Raw genomic sequence first — 13410 nt, forward strand, 5'->3', positions numbered from 1 at the left:
TTTTAATTTTCATTAAAATTAACAATAATGCCTCGTTGTTAAAGAACTTTATATAGAACTATCTTAGGACATAGAAAACTCTACATATTTAAGCTTCAATTTTTATTATAAACAGCTTACATATAGTTGTACTAAATTCAAACATTATAGAAATACATAACATAGAAATAATTTTCCAAAATCCTGTTTTCTGTAGCTACTGTTAATTTGTTATGTATTTCATTTTCTTTGTGTTCCTATACTAACATTATTTTCTACTAGGATGATTTGATCATACATTTTGAGATTTTATGCCTGTGATTTGCATTTTTTTGCTTACAGTTTATTTTTACTTAACTAGTTACTCTGTATGTTTATATATAAATTTATCCAATTCCTTTAACAGCTGCATAGCACATTATATTTGGGGTGAAAAGGGTATGTTTTTTAGTAGATAGTATGTTTTAAAAGCTAGCTGTTATACATGAAGTTTGAAGATGAAGGGGAAATATAAAGGAGATGATTATGAACGACCAATAAAAAAAAAAAAAAAGAAAAAAAAAAAAGGAGATGAAATTTTTCAAAAGTGGTAGGGCAATCAAAAGGAAAGATGTTTTGAACAACAGAAACAGAAATTGTGGTTGAAGTGAGTATTGATGAGCACATAGCCTTGCTCAGTGCAGAAGGCTATATTATGACTCAGAAGAGATCCTTAAGTATAAGACTTAGATCCTCTTAAGTGTACCAGCAGCCCATAGATAACAGTAGATCTACATATCCTTTGATAAAGTGAAAGCAATGTTAAAGTTCTAGTTCTTGTTCTGTTGTGGTTTAGCTTTGATTACATTGTATCTACATTTTTCTTTATTGAACTTGAAGAATTTATGAGACAGTGTACAGGAAACCACTTTGAAAATGCCAAATATTACGTAAAAGTGAATATAACAATAGCTATTCTCTTACTAGATAATTGCAGAACTTACATTAAGAAGATAAAAATTATGCATATTATCCTTTTTACATCCTTGAATCATCCTATGGACCAGAATTTATTCAAGATAGGAATTATTGCTGTTAAAGAGATTTTAATAAAGAATTGTTACATCTGGGGCTGGGATTATGGCTCAGTGATAGATCTCTCGTCTAGCATGTTCGAGGCCCTGGGTTCGATCCTCAGCACCACATAAAAATAAAATAAATAAGATAATATGTCCAGTTACAACTAAGAAATAAATATTAAAAAAAACACGAATTGTTACATCATCATCCAGTGTGCTTTAAACTGTATTTAATGTTTTTGTTTATCTGTTATTAAAGGCAGCATTGAGGGGGATCTAGGAAAATCATGCCGTAATACATATTTGCTTAAATGTTGATTTCATCTAATGTAATAAAGAAAAGGATGGGCAAACCTGTAAAATCCTGGCTTGATTCCTTGTAGGAAACTGAGATACTTCTTTTTGACCTCTCAATAACAAAGTGTGATGGCTAAAAACACCATTCTTTACTAAAGCTATTTGTTTCATAAACTATAAAAATTGACACTTAAAAGTCAAATATACAGGCTGGGGTTGTGTCTCAGCAGTGGAGTGCTCGCCTAGCATGTGCAGGGCCCTGGGTTTGATCATCAGCACTACATAAAAATAAAGTAATTGTGTTCAACTACAACTAAAAAATAATTTTTTTTAAAGTAAAACACTTTATTGCTTCAGCTTGATGTTCTGAGAAATTCCTTGCTTTCTCTGTCTTGTTACTCATAGACCCATTTCCTGTTTTTTTTGTTGTTGTTGTTTGTTTGTTTTGTTTGTTTTTCTTCATCTATAGTTTTTGGATGAAGAATTGAAGGTAGCTGGGAAATACAAAGGAAATGATTATAGCCAATACTCTCCTTGGTCATGTGACACCATCGGCTCCTACATTGGAACCAAAGATGCAAAACCCAAAGATGTTGTGGCAGCAGGGAGTGTGGAAATGATGGTATGTGTAATGGATAAGCCATAATTAATACAAATCAAGAGACACCAAGTAAATTTTTACTCATTATAGTCTAGACACAAATGATTGAGCTTTGCTTTAGAGTTTCAGATGATAGTCTTCTCTGCCGTTGAACTGCATTGAAACTATATGGTTCTTTTGTTTCATTCAAGTAAAAGTAAAAATTTATTATCTAGACAAAAGAACATATATTGTATTTCTGCGCAGGTGGTAATTTCCCACCAATTATTTAGAACCCAAGCTAAATTGTTTTATGTAATTAAGATTTTGGGCTTCACCAAATAAAACTTTTTTACAGCTCTAAAAAACAAAGTTGAATCTAGTGAATAAGAGTGTTATTTGAGTCAGAATTAAAGCTGATTTAGTTTCAAGTGATATTGAAATTTATTATTCTTAAGTCATCTGTTTTATCTTAATTGCCTTTTTATTTTTTAAAGAAATGAAATTTTCCAGAGTTTGTGGCAGGAGCATTGCAAGTTTGAAACCAACGTGGGCAACTTAGCAAGACTGTCTCAAAATTAAAAGTCTGTAATGGTTGAGATTAGCTTGGTGGTAGAGTGCCCTGGGTTCAACCCCTGGGCAAAAAAAAAGATGGTAATCACTTATACACTGGTAGCACTATAAATAAATGGTTTAATGTCTGTAGTATAAACACAAATAGATGACAGCTTCCAAAAAACAGGGATATAAAGGAGAACAAGCAAAAACAAGCCTTTAGGTGTTGGGTTTATATAGTTCAGTGCTGTGGTACTTCCCTAGGACTTGTGAGGCCCTGGGTTTAATCCCCAGCACATGCGCGAGCGGCCCTCCCCCCCCCCCCCCCAACACACACACACGCTCGCTTGCCCGCTCGCGCGCCTTTGTGTTTTTCTGTGGCACGATTCAGGAAACATTGCATTTAGGCCATAAATAAGCCTTTTCACTGGAATAAGATGAGGAGGTGGAGTTAAGCAGGAACCCTTGTTTTGGACTTAGTGTACTTTCTGAAAGGATTATTACATTAAAAGTACATGCATACTATATTATAACATATATCATATATTAATATTATTATATATGATATTTTAGGTATTACCAGTAAATTTTAATATATTTTTTTAAGTACATATGTGGTGTGGGGTTGTGGCTCAGCTAGCACATGTGCCCCCCCAGCACATGTGAGACCCTGGTTTTGATCCTCAGCACCACATAAAAATAGATAAATAAATAAAGGTATTGTGTCCAACTACAACTCAAAAAAAGTACCATATATGCTATCAAAATAAAGCTAATTTCCCCTAAATCAGTCAAGAATGAAAATGTTCTTAACACAATCTAGGTGTAATCTAGATGTAATCGAAAATCTCCCACAGAGGTGCAAAAATTCTAGCTCAGTGTTTCTCAGGCACACTAATCTGTATACACATTACCTAGGAATTAATCTCTCTCTACCACCCCATATATACAATTTGTGTGTATAACATTATACATCATATATATGTGGATAAATACATGTTTCTATCAGGTGCTGTGGCATATGCCTGTAAATCCTGGCCACTATAGGGAGCCTGAGGCAGGAGAATTGCAAGTTTAAGGCCAGCCTCAGCAATTTAGTGAGACCCTGTCTCAAAAAAATAAAAAGGGCTAATGGTGTAGCTCATTAGTAGAGCATTTAACTAGTATGTTTAAGGCCCTGATTTCAGTCTACCACAAAAACTATCTGTGTGAGAGTATATTTGTATGTGTGCATACTTGGTCATGATATAAAATATATTTTTGACTATGAGGAGTGGTCATTGGTCTAAAAGACAGTGTTTTATATAAGACACTAAAGATTTCAGTCTTACCAATATGGGCATGATGCTCTAGCCAAGCATAATGGCCCACACCTATAATCCCAATGACTCAAGAGATTGAAGCAGGAGGATTGCAAGTTTGAGGCCAGCTTTAGCTATTTAGCAAGAGACCCTGTCTCAAAATAAGTGAAAAGGGCTGAGAATATAGCTCAGTAGTACACCTGTGATTCACTGCCTAGTACCAACATCATGATCTTTATTTAACCTTATTACAGAACGAGAAGAAATTATGTTAGAGATCTAAGTGTGGGTTAGACTTCTCATTCTGCTTTTTTCATCAGAATGTGGAAAGTAAAGGAATGAGAGACCAGCGATTGGAACTTCAGAGAAGAGCAGTAGAAACCAGTGATGATGACCTCATCCCATTTGGAGACCGACCAACAGTATCTCGGTTTGGTGCCATCTCTCGAACTTCCAAAACGCTATATCAGGGTGCTGGCCCAATGCAGGCTATGGCACCTCAGGGAGCTCCCACAAAATCTATTAACATTTCTGGTAAGAATCTTCAGAGGTATGCTGACCCAAATTAATATTCGTGATTCCCAGTTTAACTCCTCTTCCCTGTTTACTGCCAGTGCTTTCAACAATTTTCTAAGTCAGTAATTTTCAAATTTTTCAAATTTTTATGTGATTATATCAAAATGAACCCAACTAATATATACAATTGTAATCCACCAATAAAAAGCAAAATAGTAATAATTTAAATAGAAGAAAAAATATAAAAACTGAAGGTTCTATGGGAAAGAAACAAATAGCAACACCCTATTTACCATTTTGGTAGATGACTTTTTCGACAGCTTTATAGGGAATTTGTCTATACCTTTTAGAAGAAGAATCAAATCTGCATCATACTACAATAAATTATTCACTTACAGATTACAGTCCATATGGAACCCACGGTGGCTGGGGAGGTTCTCCATATTCACCTCATCAAAATGTAACTTCTCAGGGACACTTCAGTGAGAGGTATGAATCATACTTTTTACTTGTACAGATCTTTAAATTTTCAACTTATTTTGTTTTTTCAGTAAGTAGCATTTTCATAAAATAAAACTAAAATTTATTTCATGCTTTTCCCACAAAAGGGAGCGAGTATCCATGCCAGAAGTAGCCAGTCATGGAAAACCCCTTCCATCTGCTGAGAGAGAACAGCTACGACTAGAATTGCAGCAACTGAACCATCAGATTAGCCAGCAGACTCAGCTACGCGGATTAGAGGTATTAGCCTCTGAAAGTATAGATACTTTTTCATTCCAATCTTTGCAGCGTTCTCAGATTTTAAATGGAGGAACTTTTGAGGTATTATGAACATAAAACTTTAAGGTCTTTTCCTTAAGGATTGATATAGCTGTCCATTCATCAAAGAATTCAGTACTAGGTTTAATTCTGGGATAATAGGAAATGTAAGAAGAGCCACCTACAAAGAGAAAACAGTTTATCTAAATTTCCCAGCAGGAGCTTTTATTCTCTGGTAGTACAAGTTTAAGGTAAATTATTTATCAACAAGTACTTTTAGCTTTAGAAATTTTTAAAATTTCTCTTATTTTATTTAATCCTCAGCTTTTATAAATCTTTGGAAGGTAGAAACTTAGAACTTTAACCTATAATTCCTATATAAGAATATAATATGTTTCATTTATATAGTTATTTACAATTTATAAATTATAATCACACATTCCCCCCAGTGCTGAGGACCCAGCACAGGGCTTCACATACTCACACAAAGTAAGCAACTGTACTACCACTGAGCTACACTCCCAGCCCACTACCACATATCTTATTTGACCCTCATAATATCCTTGAAATGGTAGGCAGGTGGTATTGCCTCCCTCTTCTGATTGTGTGAAATTTTCCTATCATAAAAACAGAAGGCTGGGCTGATGGTACAGTAGTACAGTGCTTGCCTAACATTTGGGAGGCCCTGAGTTTGATCTCTAGAACCACAAAACAAAAATTAAAATGCTGTTTGCTTATGTTGATCTTTAGTTTCATTAAAAGATTCAGGTCTTTGTTCCCACAGGGTGCAATACTCCTTATCCTCAAATTTATGGCTTTTTGTCTTGTTGGAGTTTCTAGAGCCATTTTCTATATCAAAAGAATATTAGGGGGCTGTGGATGTGGCTCAAGCGTTAGCGCGCTCGCCTGGCATGTGGGCGGCCCGGGTTCGATCCTCAGCACCACATACAAACAAAGATGTTGTGTCTGCCGAAAACTAAAAATAAATATTAAAATTCTCATTCTCTCTCTCTCTTTCTCTCTCTCTCTCTCTCTCTCTCTCTCTCTCTCTCTCTCTCTCTCTCTCTCTCTCTCGGAGGTGGCACACACATATAATCCCACCAGCTCAGGAAGCTAAGTCAGGAGGATTGTGAGTTCAAAGTTCGCCTCAGCAATGGTGAGGCTGTAAGCAACTCAGTAGGACCCTGTCTCAAAATTAAATACAAAACAGGGTTGGGGATGTGGGCTCAGTGGTCGAGTGTCCCTGAGTTCAATCCCCACTACCCCCAAAAAATAAAAAAAGAATATTACGGGGCTGGGGTGGTGGCTCAGTGGTAGAGCGCTTGCCTAGCATACATGAGACACTGGGTTCGATCCTCGGCACCACATAAAAACAAACTAATAATGTATCCACCTAAAATTAAAGATGCATAAATAAATATTTTTTAAAAAGAAGAATATTAGGATCTAGGGGTATAGCTCAGAATAGAATTCCTGCTGAACATGCACAAGGCCCTGGTTCTATATTTGGCACTGAAACAGAGAAAAGAAGAATATCAGTATTATTTGGAAGCCTACTGAATATTTAACTTTTTATACTTAAAAGTCTTAGTCATTTTTGAGGGTTTTGTTTTGCAGTACTGAGGATTAAACTTGAAGGGCACACTGCCACTGTGTAACCCTGTTTATTTTATTTTTGGGACATGGTCTCACTAAGTTGCCAAGGCTGAGCTCAAACTTATGATCCTCCTGCCTTGGCCTCTTGAATCACTGGGATTATATACATGCCCCATTGTGCCTGGCTGCCGTTCTTGAGGTTTTATTGAGATTGTAGAATTTACCTTACAGAAAATTAACAACCAGTAAAAGGAAGCTGGGCATGGTGCTGCACACCTGTAATCTCAGCTACTTGGGAGATTATAGAGGCCAGCCTGGGCAATTTAGTGAGACTGGGGGATAGCTAATAGCTAGAATCATAAAAGGTAGGGGGAGATACACATTGATAGTTGACTTCTCTTTTAAATAAGAAAGTATGGGGGCCTGGGGATGTGGCTCAAGCAGTAGCGCGCTCGCCTGGCATGCGTGCGGCCCAGGTTCGATCCTCAGCACCACATACAAACAAAGATGTTGTGTCCACTGAAAACGAAAAAATAAATGTTAAAAAAAAATTCTCTAAAAAAAAAAAAAAAAAAAGTATGGGGCTGGAGTGTAGCTCAGTAGTAGAACACTTGCCTAGCACATGTGAGGCACTGGGTTCAATCCTTAGCACCACATAAAAACAAAATATTGTATCCATCTACAATTAAAAAATAAATATTTTAAAAAATAATTTTTAGGCAGGTGTGGTGACAAACATCTATAATCCCAGTGACTCGGGAGGCTGAGGCAGAAGGATCCCAAGTTCAAGGCCAGCCCCTGCAATTTAGCAAGACCTTCTCTCAAAAAATAAAAAAGAGGTAGGGATATAGCTTAGTGGTAGAGTACTCCTAGGTTCAATCCCTAGTACCACAAAAAAATAGAGTTTATATTATATATAAGATGAAATTACTATTTATCTAATTTAAATACCTTTTATTTTTTTCAATTTACATGGTACTTGAAAGAGATTGCACCTTATGTTGCATCATTTTTATTGCAAATACATGGGTGGTAAGGTCAAATAGCTGTGGTCTGAAAATGGACTTAGTTATTCTGTTCGTGGTGAAAGTGTGTTGACATATGTATGTTCTTGGCTTTATACACTAGGCCGTTAGTAACAGGCTGGTGTTGCAGAGGGAAACAAACACCTTGGCAGGACAGCCACAGCCGCCGCCGCCTCCTCCAAAGTGGCCTGGAATGATCTCAAGTGAGCAGTTGAGCTTGGAACTGCATCAAGTGGAAAGGGAAATTGGGAAGAGAACCCGGGAACTGAGTATGGTGAGTGTTATGATGAGAAAGAAGAGGGAAAGTGAAATGAAACCTGTGTGGTGTGTCACATGACTGTAGAGTTCTTGAATCATCTGGAGCTCGTCTAAGGCATTCTAATGAGTAGAATAATTCTCATGAAGATGAGCTTCTGCTTATGTTGGATCCTTCCTCTTCTTACTCTCATTTGGTTTGGATGTATTCTTTGTTGTAGGATTCTTTAGGGAAAACATGGTGATTAATTAGGAATTCTTAAATTTCTGTTTAAAATATCAATAGGGAAGGAGATGAGATGATGTTTTTAAGTATTTATTTTTTTTAGTTGTAGTTGTACACAATACCCCTATTTTGTTTTTATATTGTGCTGAGGATCGAACCCAGTGCCTCACACGTGCAAGGCAGGCACTCTTCCACTGAGCTACAGCTCCAGCCCCCAGCCTTTAAGTTATTGATGACCTATTTTTGTGAGTGAGATGCAGTTCACATGTGACTTTTCCATGTTAGTTTTGATGCATTTTCCCCTATGGCCAAGCATTAATTCCTAACAAAGTTTTTTACTGTGTTGTCTTCTTCTCTTTGTTTTAATTTATATTAAATATAGCCTTATGTTTTAAATGATAAAAGTAATATATTCTAGTTTTTTGGTGCTAGGGATTAAATCCATAGCAAACAGGTAGGTTGTACCCATTACACTTTGGTGTGTGTTTTTCTTCTAGTTTGCCTGTTTCCTTGTTCTTTTATAAAACTAAATGTGGGGGCTGGGGTTGTGGCTCAGTGGTAGAGTGCTTGCCTAGCACACGTGAGGCACTGTGTTCGATTCTCAGCACCACATACAAATAAATAAAATAAAGGTCCATGAACAACTAAAAAATATTTTTTAAAAACTGTAATTTCTGGATCATCGGTTTGTATCATCTGTATTAATCTTTCCCATTAGCACCATTAAATACAAGATAACTGGCTTTTATTTCCTTCTGTTTCAAAGGAGAACCAGTGTTCTCTGGACATGAAAACCAAATTGAATACAAGTAAGCAAGCAGAAAATGGACAACCAGAACCACAAAACAAGGTTCCAGCTGAGGACCTTACATTGACATTCAGGTAAAGAAGGGGACATTTTCATAGTCTTATTAAACAAAAAAATATACAAAAGAAAAATAATGCCGCCTATAATCCCAGCTACTTGGGAAGCTGAGGCAAGAGGAATTTACCAAGGTCCTGACTCAGAATAAAAAAACCAATAAGAGCTCAGTGGTATAGTACCTCTGGGTTCAATCCTCAATATGGCCAAAAGAAAATATTATGTTATGTGGTCATACAAGAATAACCTTTATAAATCTTTTGGTTTGGGCTGGAGTTGTGGCTCAGCGGTAGAGTGCTCGCCTAGCACGTGGGAGGCCCTGGGTTTGATCCTCAGCACAACATAAAGATAAATAAGTGTGTGTCCATCTACAACTAAAAAAAAATAAAATATATATTAAGAAAATCTTTTGGTTTGTTTAGATTTTTGTTTTGTTTTGTTTTTTGGCACCAAGGATTAAACCCAGGGGTACTTAACCACTGAGCCATGTCCCCAGCTCTTTTTCTGTATTTTATTTAGAGACAGGATCTTGCCAAGTTTCTTAGGGCCTTGCTAAATTGCTGGGGTTGGCTTTGAACCCACAATCCTCCTGCCTCAGCCTCTGGGATTACAGGCGTGAGCCACCACGCCCAGCTAACAAAGTTTCTTACTTTGTTATCTTCTTCTCTTTATTTTAATTTATATTAAATATAGCCTTATTTTTAAATGATAAAAATAATATATTCTAGTTTTTTGGTGCCGGGGATTAAATCCAGAGCCTCATGCATAATATTTGCACACTTTAACCCTAAGCTACATCCTTAACACCACTCCTTACATTAAATATGTTATAAAAAAAGTTGTAAGAAATTGAGTTTTAAATCAAGATAACTTTTTATTTTATTAATTTTTTCTTTTTAGATATACATGACAGTAGAGTGTATTTTGGCATATGAAAACATACATGGAGTATAGCTTATTCTAACTAGGATCCTATTCTTGTGGTTGTACATGATGCAGTTATCCCGGTCGTGTATTCAAATATAAGGCTAGGAAAGTTATATCAGATTAATTCTACTGTCCTCCTATTCCCCGCCCCCAAGATAAATTTTAAAATCCTGTGTGGTGAGGCATGGTGGTACACTCCTGTAATCCCAGTAACTAAGGAGACTAAGGTATAGGAGCATTGCAAGTTTGAGGTCAAGCTGGGCAGTGTATCAAGATCCTGTCTCAGAATTTAAAAAGACTGTATCTTAGTGCTTGCCTAGCTTGTGTGAGGTCTGGGTTCAGTCCCCAGTCCTGGAAAAAAAAAAAATTGTTTTTTAAATATATATCACCTGTAATCCCAACACCCAGAGTTAAACGATGTTAAAATTTTTCCTATCTTTTAAAGTGTTGGGAGTGTTTAGCCTGTTGTTTTTGCAAATCTACCCACCTACAACCCTGCCCTCTAGGTTTTGATTGATCTGTCCTATTCATATCCTATTACATCTATGGAAAATATATATCAACTATCCTGAATAATCCTGCAATAAATAATGTTGAAATTAATTGCATACCTTTAATTATTTTATTAGGCTACTTTGAGTCTTTTTGAATGCATAGTCCTGAGTTGACCTTCTGATGACAGCAAGAATTTCTAATACTCTGTTATTTTCATTCTTTGCTTTTGGCTATCTTAAATCCATGTGTTATCTTAGATTGAAAAGTATTTCCTAGGGCTAGGCATATATTCCAGTAGTTAGTGCTTGCTTTGGGCTTGATCCTCAGCACTGCAAAAAAATAATCTATACTAGTAAACTCGCTAAATCAGAAGTCAACACTTTTTCTACAAGACCATTTGGTTAAAATTTTAAGGTATGGGCTTTATAGTTTTTGTTGCAGCTTCTAACTCTGCTCTTAATAGTAGCAGACAATATATAAATACATGAGCAGGCTATATTCCAGTAAAATTTTATTTACAATCAGGAAGCTACCTACTTTTATTTTGCCAACCCTGTATTAAAACATGAATGAAGAGCTATAAATTAAAATTTGGAATCCATTTATATATTTTTCTATGGTATTCAATGATGACCCTGATGATTTTATTCTACTAAATAATTGATTTTTTTTTCCTCTTCTTTTTAAAAATTGTAACTCCTTTTTTTCTTTCTTTCTTTCTTTTTTTTTTAATGTTAACAGTGATATACCGAATGGATCAGCCTTGACACAAGAGAATATCAGCCTCCTGTCAAACAAGACCAGCTCTCTGAACCTATCAGAGGACCCAGAGGGAGGAGGAGATAACAATGACTCCCAGAGATCCGGAGTTACTCCCAGTTCTGCTCCCTAAAACATGAGAAATCCTAATATTCTCTTCTGCTCCTAATCAATTTGTGGAGCATAAGGGTAGAAGAATGGATGACTTCTAAATGTGTTCTCTCTAAGAGTGGTCAGAGAAATCCAGGAAAAGCACCAGAGGCAATGTGCACAAACACCACTACTAAAAACAAACCCTGCACATAGTTCACATTAACGCATTTTTTTTTTAATTTAAAGAAAAAGAAAATTAGCAGTATCTGCAAGCAATTCAGATTAAATTTGTTTTTGTTCTGTGAATGAACTTTATTTTAATAACTTTGGACGCCTTGGATCCAGGGCTTTAAAAAAAGATGATGATATTATATATACACTCTGTTTGATTAATTGTATGATCTTAATGAAGTAGGTTTTTCTTGTATTTTGGTATTATTACATACCCAGTGTATAATTCCTTACCTCCAGTCCTTTCCAACTCTCACCACTCCTTAAACTAAAACAGACAAAAAGCACTGGCGTTTCTTAGAATTCTGTGGTGCTTGAGAAACAGAGACAATAGACTGAGTTACTAGAAAATGTGCAGCAAACTAAATTTCTCAGACCTGTTATTTAGAATTTTTTCCTTTTTGGATCACTAGGTTCATGGATAAAAAAATGGTTTTTGCTATGACATTAAAACTTTTGTTGTTAACCAACCATTTAGGAGGGTTTTATTTTCAACTTTTAAGAATGAAAATTAACAGCTAAATGTTTTAGCTCCCTGTTAAGGATCCTTTGCATTCTCTTAATGTAATCAGAAAGGCAATTCAGTGTGTCCTTTTTGATGAGATTTAAATGAAGATTAAGAGTGAAATGTAATTTGTTAGCACTAAAAATACACAATTAGTATATTAGCTATTGAGCTCATGGTTGGAAATTTGAAGCTTTTTTTTTTATTATTATTAAACTTTGCTAAAATCAGAATGCTCAAAAAAACAGGACAATCATCCATGTTTTAAAATTAACACTTTATTTGAACTTAAACAGGGACACCTTTTTTCAGTAAATGAAATATAGACACATTATTTCTTTTACTCTCAAAACTTACAAAAGCATAAAATAAAACCCCTGTGTACTGGAGCCCTTGGATTTCAAAAAAGATTTGGCAGATATAAAACTGCCTGAATCTTAAGGCTGGTTTGTGAATTGATCACTGGTTGCTATCCCAAATTATTAGCATAAATAAGTAGTAAATATTTTGAAATCAATTTTCATAGATTTGGATTCCAGCCTTGATAAACTTTGTTCAAGAAAATTTTGCAAAGAGGAAGAATTTTTTTTTTAATTTTTAGTTCTGCTGCACATATTCTGATACCCTGAGTCTATACTTAACCCCTATAAAGCATGTTTTGTGGGGATTATTTCACTCTCTCTGTCCACTGTTTGCCTGATATTTTTAGTTTCCCTTTTTGGATTATACTACTAAATCAGAAAGCACTGGTTATGTAATAAGTTACTGCATTGCTTTGGTTGGGTAAAAGCAAACGTTTATATTTTTCTTGTTTCTTATATTCTTAACCCTTAACTCCTGCTGAGGTCATAACAGCCTCAGTCTAAGCTCTGTGTCCATTATATTATTAACTGAAACAAATGGGGGTGGGTGGGAAGGGTAATACAGTCCTGCCATTGCCTACCAGTAGGAGAGTCCAAACCGAACACTCTTTTGAGTAGCGATTATTTAATTTGCCCAGTCAAGGCACCGTGTTTATATACTATTTCACATTGAATTTGATTATGCCCTACAGACCTGGCTGGTCAAGGATTTGATATACACATTTGGCTTGGGATTCGAGCTTTCTTTTTTATTTAAATAAAAATTTATATATATATATTATATATATACATATATACATAGCTATATCTGTATATATATTGGGTATGTTTTAAGGATTTCTTCGCATGAGCGCAGCTGTTGCGATAAAATGACTGATTGGGAGGTAGAAGCACTGAACGAAGGTGAGGCATTTTTTCAGTTGATACATACATTTCCTTTTTTTAAAAAAATACATTCATACATTTGCTTTTTTTGACCTTTTTAAAAATAAAAACCCTATTATATTTACACTTTAAGTACTTATTGTT

General features: G+C 35.5%; 1 protein-coding gene across 1 annotated transcript in view; it reads left to right on the forward strand.

Moving 5' to 3' along the window:
* Rc3h1 (ring finger and CCCH-type domains 1) overlaps positions 1–12902 on the forward strand; it is a 79792-nt gene extending 66890 nt beyond the window's left edge. The window contains exons 14-20 of the mRNA XM_026388506.2: positions 1804–1956; positions 4091–4304; positions 4685–4775; positions 4895–5027; positions 7770–7940; positions 8914–9029; positions 11173–12902. Of these exons, the coding sequence (XP_026244291.1) occupies positions 1804–1956; positions 4091–4304; positions 4685–4775; positions 4895–5027; positions 7770–7940; positions 8914–9029; positions 11173–11323 (1029 nt within the window). The 3' untranslated portion in view covers positions 11324–12902. The remainder of the gene's footprint in view (positions 1–1803; positions 1957–4090; positions 4305–4684; positions 4776–4894; positions 5028–7769; positions 7941–8913; positions 9030–11172) is intronic.
* Positions 12903–13410: the final 508 nt, after the last annotated feature.

The sequence above is a fragment of the Urocitellus parryii genome, chromosome 9 (assembly GCF_045843805.1).
Source record: "Urocitellus parryii isolate mUroPar1 chromosome 9, mUroPar1.hap1, whole genome shotgun sequence".
NCBI lineage: Eukaryota > Metazoa > Chordata > Mammalia > Rodentia > Sciuridae > Urocitellus > Urocitellus parryii.